The sequence below is a fragment of the Osmerus eperlanus genome, chromosome 20 (genome assembly GCF_963692335.1).
Source record: "Osmerus eperlanus chromosome 20, fOsmEpe2.1, whole genome shotgun sequence".
Lineage (NCBI taxonomy): Eukaryota > Metazoa > Chordata > Actinopteri > Osmeriformes > Osmeridae > Osmerus > Osmerus eperlanus.
The window spans coordinates 11,163,495-11,169,494 of NC_085037.1; the positions used below are offsets into that span (position 1 = coordinate 11,163,495).

The 6,000-nt window shown below is 50.5% G+C and overlaps 1 protein-coding gene across 1 annotated transcript in view; it reads right to left on the minus strand.

Annotated features, from left to right (window-relative positions):
• The window catches only part of adgrb2 (adhesion G protein-coupled receptor B2), a 113,786-nt gene that overhangs the window by 81,123 nt on the left and 26,663 nt on the right, over nucleotides 1-6,000 (minus strand). Inside the window, 4 exon segments of the mRNA XM_062446087.1 lie at nucleotides 2,762-3,287; nucleotides 3,289-3,393; nucleotides 3,395-3,628; nucleotides 3,630-3,659. Of these exon segments, the coding sequence (XP_062302071.1) occupies nucleotides 2,762-3,287; nucleotides 3,289-3,393; nucleotides 3,395-3,628; nucleotides 3,630-3,644 (880 nt within the window). The 5' untranslated portion in view covers nucleotides 3,645-3,659.

A 6,000-nucleotide genomic window follows, 5' to 3' on the forward strand; every position in this document is an offset into this window, starting at 1 on the left:
TGTGTGTTCCAACAAGGCATCTGCACAGTTGAGGTAAACCTAACTGAAGTAGAAAAGGCTCTCTAACAATCTTGTACATGTTCAATAATTAAGCTTCTACTCAAGGCTGGCTGCCTGTGTCGTGTTTTCTTCTGTGTGTGTATGTGTGTGTGTGTATGTGTGTGTGTGTGTGTGTGTATGTGTGTGTGTGTGTGTGTGTGTGGGTGTGGGTGTGGTTACGTGAAATCAAGAAAGAAATTGGCAGTTTGTTCAATGCGCTGGTATTTTGGTTTGAGAAAGGTGAAAAGACCAAGCTCTTCTGCCAGAAGACATGCCTTTACAAAGAAACACACGCACATGTGTTACCAGAGACAACAGATGACGGGAACAGGTGTGCAACATGAGAAATGGATCTCCCTTTGTTTAGCAGTCCATTGTTTCAAACCTGATCATTGTATCTGACTGAAGTCGAACACAATGGATTATGATGGAAGATCCACTCAAAGTGTTTGAGGAAGGACTAACATCGTCTGTCGTGAATACACAGAAACATTGGCTGACACGTTGTTTACAAAGAACACTTAAAACCAACCGGCCAAAACCATGACAACGGCAAAGAAAGCACAAGGGTTTCTAGTTTATAATGCGGTCGACAGTGCCTTGTGATTACGCTATGGTGAAGCCGTGCGGTGAAGCACAAAGCTGGAGAAGGCTCTCGTATCTCAGCACTGTTGACTTCTCAGACGCAGTGCTCTGAGTTCCACAACGTCCTGGACGTGTGTCGCAGAGGGGGACGCCGCGCAGAAACAGTCACCGATGTGGGCAGGGAGAGAGAGAGGAAGGGAGAGAGAGAGAGAGAGAGAGAGAGAGAGAGAGAGAGAGAGAGAGGGGTAGAGAGGGAGGGAGGGGGAGAGAGAGGGAAAGAGATAGAGAGAGGGGTAGAGAGGGAGGGAGGGAGGGAAGGAGGGAGGGAGAGAGAGAGGGGAAGAGAGAGAGGGGGAGAGAGAGAGAGGAAGAGAGGGAGGGAGGGAGGGAGAGAGAGAGAGTGAGAGAGGGGAAGAGAGAGAGAGAGAGAGAGAGGGAGGGAGAGGGAGAGAGAGGGGAAGAGAGAGAGGGTACCATGTCACAGTGACAGCGACAGATGTCACGTGATCAACCTCGTGTGTGGGGCTATCAGGTAACCTGTGACAACACTCCTCTTTCAAACTAACCCCTCCCCCAACCCCCCCCACCCCCCTCCCCCCCACACACACACTGACTAAACACACTTGACCACTGATTGGTGATGAGATGAAGATGTACCGTCATGTTAACGCTGGAATCTGTCTCCTCTGTGGCTGGTCACCAATCTGTGTGTTGAGTGTTGGAGCGTGTGCAAGTCAGAGTTCCTCTGTTTAGCTCCGTGTCTTTAGAGAGGGCTGTGTGTGGGCTGTGTTTCCTGCAAACAACTCCACAGAGGCCCAATTAGTCACCACGTCCTCATGTTCCTTTAGACCACCACAATCTCTATCAAGTTCCTAAAGCCAATCTACACCTACGCCAATCTATTCAGTGACAATCAAGTGATGATTAAAGGTGCGTTTGTCTGCATGCTTGTGTGGGTGTGTTTGTGTGTGAGGTGCGTGTGTGTGTGTGAGGTGCGTGTGTGTGTGTGAGGTGCGTGTGTTTGTGTGTGAGTATGTGTGTGTGTGTGTGTGTGTGAGGTGTGTGTGTGCATGTGTGTGAGGTGCGTGTGTGTGTGTGTGTGTGAGGTAAATGTGTGTGTGCATGTGTGTGAGGTGCTTAGACAATGAGCCCCATCCGTCCGCATTGTCTGATGACCGCAGTGTCTGGACTGATAACCTTTCTATCAGCAGCATCAGCCCACAAGGCTAGAGGAGAGCAGAGGAGTGTGTGTGTGGGCAGCGAGGAGTCAGACAGGTCACCTGCTCTCAGGTCAGGTGGATTAATGTGTCTTATTACAATATTGAATTCTCATTAAGGCACTTGAATCACAGGGCCCGGACACACCCCTCTGAGGCCGAGTCCTGCCCCCTCACGGCCAGCAGCCAGACACACCGCAGAACTCTGGCTCTACGGGTTATTGACTGTGGCACCTGTGTCTCATTTGGTTGATTACCGTGCGCCTCACCTGTGTTAGTACTTGAACCAGTCTTGTCTAGTGTTAAGTAAGCACACAGACCAAGCTTTTCTCTTTCACATATCGATCTTATGTGATTTTGACCCTTGCCTGTATTTTGTTTGCTACCTGTTCTTATAAACTCTACTATAATAAATAATTATAAAATCTACTCACTGGTGTGTGATGCGTTACAACCTGAGAGATACCCTACCCTTCACTTCAACACACACACACACACAGATCCACATTTGAAAAACTTGTTTGGCACCATTTGTCACCATTTTAACTCAGATGTAGGAAATAAAAGCAGTTTCCTGAGGGTCTTTATCAGTAAGAAGACCTGCAGAACACCCTGGAGCCATGTGAGAATATAAAATGGTCAAACAATCAGATGTCTAGTCTGTCAGAACCAGACGAGGAACTTTACACAAACACAGCAGGAGACCCTACATGTAGTCATCACAGTGCACATTAAAACAGATCAAGGCATGCCATAAAAAAAACGAAACTTCTAAAGTGGATTTCCGGTGCTGTCCAATCCAATTAATTATGTGTCACTCAGCACAGTGTTTTTTTTTAAGAGCAGCACATTTGCAGTCTTAACCAATCACAACATCCCAGACCTCTTAGGACTGACAGGAAACAGGAATATAAGCTTACCTTGTCTGACATCCCTGGGCGCTATGGCGATGGCGTTGTTGGAGTGCAACTCGGTGACGCAGCAGTCATCTGGGAACATGGAGCCGTTGCTGTCGCCGTGGGGCGTCGCCGGGAGAAGAGGAATGGGCGGAGTCATGACGTTGCTGTTCGGGCACACACACCCCGTCTGAGTCACCCCGCACCCGTCGACGTCGGCAACGTCCCCGTCTCCGCGGCGACCGCTGCTCAGGCACTCCTCGAACCACCGGCAGAGCACGCCGCAGGTGAACTGGCTGGAGTTCTCGTTGTTGATGAGCAACACCTCCACGAGGCGGAGCTCGAGCGTCTCCGTGGTTACCTGAGGCTGGTTGGCCGAGGGATGGCTCGCCAGACACAGCTGGACGAAGTTCTTATCAAACTGCAGGAAGGCGTACGGCCCTTCCGATTGGCCGTCGCACAGGTCGATGACTTCCTGGTCGTGCGGCGGCGGCGGCGCCGCCCGCAGGTCGCGCGGGCAGCTCTGATTGGCCAGGTGATGGTCCAGGGGGGAGGAGCATGGGGGCGTGGGTCCGACAGACGGACGGGAGGCGGGAGAAGCGCAGGTACAGGGAGTACTTGGTGGGGTCGGGGTTCTCCAGGGCCCAGGAGCAGCCCCGGAGCCCTGGAGGGGAACAGCTCCCTGAGGGAGAACGAGCCATAGAGCACCCCAGCTACCAGGGCTGGAACAGGGGGAGGAGGAGGGGGCCCCCGGGGGCTCCAAGGCCCCAGCTCCATGGGCGGCGGTCTGGGCGGACCAGGAGGAGCGAGGGCCAGGGCAGACAGGGGCCGCCAGGGGGCCCCGGCCACAGCCACAGCGAGGAGGGACGACAGCAAAGACAGACACACCCCCACCAGCAGTGTTCATCCTATGTCATTCGTCCTGCAGGGAGAGAGAGAAAGATGGAGAGGGAGAGAGGGGGAGAGGAGAGAGAGAGAGAGAGAGAGAGAGAGAGAGAGAGAGAGAGAGAGAGAGAGAGAGAGAGAGAGAGAGAGAGAGAGAGAGAGAGAGAGAGAGAGGAGAGAGAGAATGAGAGGGAGAGAAGGACATGGAGAGAGGGAGAGAGAAATAGAGAGTGAGGGAAAAAGAGAGAGAAGAGGAACATTCATTTCAATGTTAGTCTGATTGGATTGACGCAATCCGCTGTGTACATCCATACAGAACATTTTCAATTCAAATGTCCATCAGAAATGTGAGAATTCTTTCATGGAATAAACAGTCTGCCTCCTCTCAGCTGCTCGTCCTGCTCTGTGCCTTTAACAAAGACTAAAATAACCAAGTTTATGGCCCTGCTTCCTCCGTGAAGGTCGCTCTAACACACACGCACACACACACTTGGAGGCACGTACACACACACACACAGTGAGTCCCCTGGTGGGCTGGATTAAAGAGGTTGATGACTTGGCTGTTGAGACATGAACCATGGGGCTGTACCCCTGCTGAGGCACACACACACACACACACACACACACACACCACACCCACACACACACACACCACACCCACACACACACACACACACACACACACAGACTCACCACACGTACACAGACAGACAGACACACACATGGACACACTCAGACAGACTCACACAGACAGACAGAGACACACCACACACACATACGCCTGACTGAGTCCCTGCTGAGTGGCTTACCTAAGGCGAGGCAAGCCATTACCATCACTGGCTCAGTGAGGATCTGCAATAGCCTGATCTGTAATACACACACGCACACACACATACATAAGCACACACACACAAACACACATGCACACACATACATATTTACACACACCAACAAACAAATCCAGTTTGATGCTAAGTAGACAAACAGAAATAAACACAGTGCATCTTTCTAAACCGACCCAATTAGTTCTCAACTGGAACACGTACTGTAGTTTGAAAAGCAAACTCGATTTACTGGAGTCAATGTCAATATAATTCCAAACAAATTCATTGAGATTCAAACTCGAATCCAAACACATATTTAATTGAGCTTTGATTAATTTAATACTGTAATTGGAGTTAATTGTTGATTCCAATCAATCAAATAATTATCAATCAAATGATTGAACCAATTAGTTGATTTGAATCAATAAATTGTTGCAATTTGGACTATGAATTGATTGTGAATCTGGGAAAATGGATTTAATCCAAATGCTCAAAGTAGAGAGAAGAGAATGGAGAGAAGTAGAGAGAGAGTTATACAGAGAGAGAGAGAGAGAGAGAGAGAGAGAGAGAGAGAGTTATACAGAGAGAGAGAGAGAGAGAGAGAGAGAGAGAGAGAGAGAGAGAGAGAGAGAGAGAGAGAGAGAGAGAGAGAGAGAGAGACAGGCAGAGAGGCAGAGAAAGAGACAGAGACAGAGAGACAGGCATAAAGAGAGAGAAAGAGATAGAGAGAAATAGAGAGATAGAGAGAGAGAGATATAGCGAGAGACAGAGAGAGAGATAGCGAGGCAGAGGTAGAGGATCACAGCTACCATGATCTTCATACATCGATCCCATTTCTAGAAAGACCTGCTTCTCTCTGGATAACAACAGGCCAACAGCACCAAAACACACACACAAAAACGTCTCATAGATGGTGGACAGTTGGCTGCCCGGTGCTGGTTAAACATGGTTTTCCATGCTCCCTGTTTGGTTAGCATAGCGGCCAGAGTAATGAGAGCCTGCTCTCCCAGCTCGGTCTCACCCTTAAGCAAATACCACCGAATAATTCAATTACACACGCAAGGAGCTGATGAGGTGATATATGGATAAATGGGGCCAATGTCGTTTCTCTCTCGTCTCTCCTTCGTTTTGAAGCTCATCAAACAGAGGCTTTCGAGGTGTGTGTTTGTGCGTGTCTGTCCACGCGCACGTAAATGGTTGTACGTGCGCGTGTGTCGGGGTGTCTTTGAACACGTGTGTGTGTGCGAGCGCGCACGCGAGTGCATAGTTCACTTGACTCATCTTGGTGAAGGAGAGCTCTGATGAAAAGGTGGTATTGGCCCCCTACTCCAGCCTCTCTCATGTCAGGCACTGAGGACCCTCAGAGTCCACACGGGCTGAAGGCGAGGCTGCAGGTGAGGCTGAGGGGCGAGGCTGCAGATGGCTGAGGGGCAAGGCTGCAGGTGAAGCTGAGGGGCGAGGCTGCAGGTGAGGCTGAGGGGCGAGGCTGCAGGTGAGGCTGAGGGGCGAGGCTGAGGGGGCCCTGGCCCTGCCAGTGTCTAGGGCCTAAGGTGG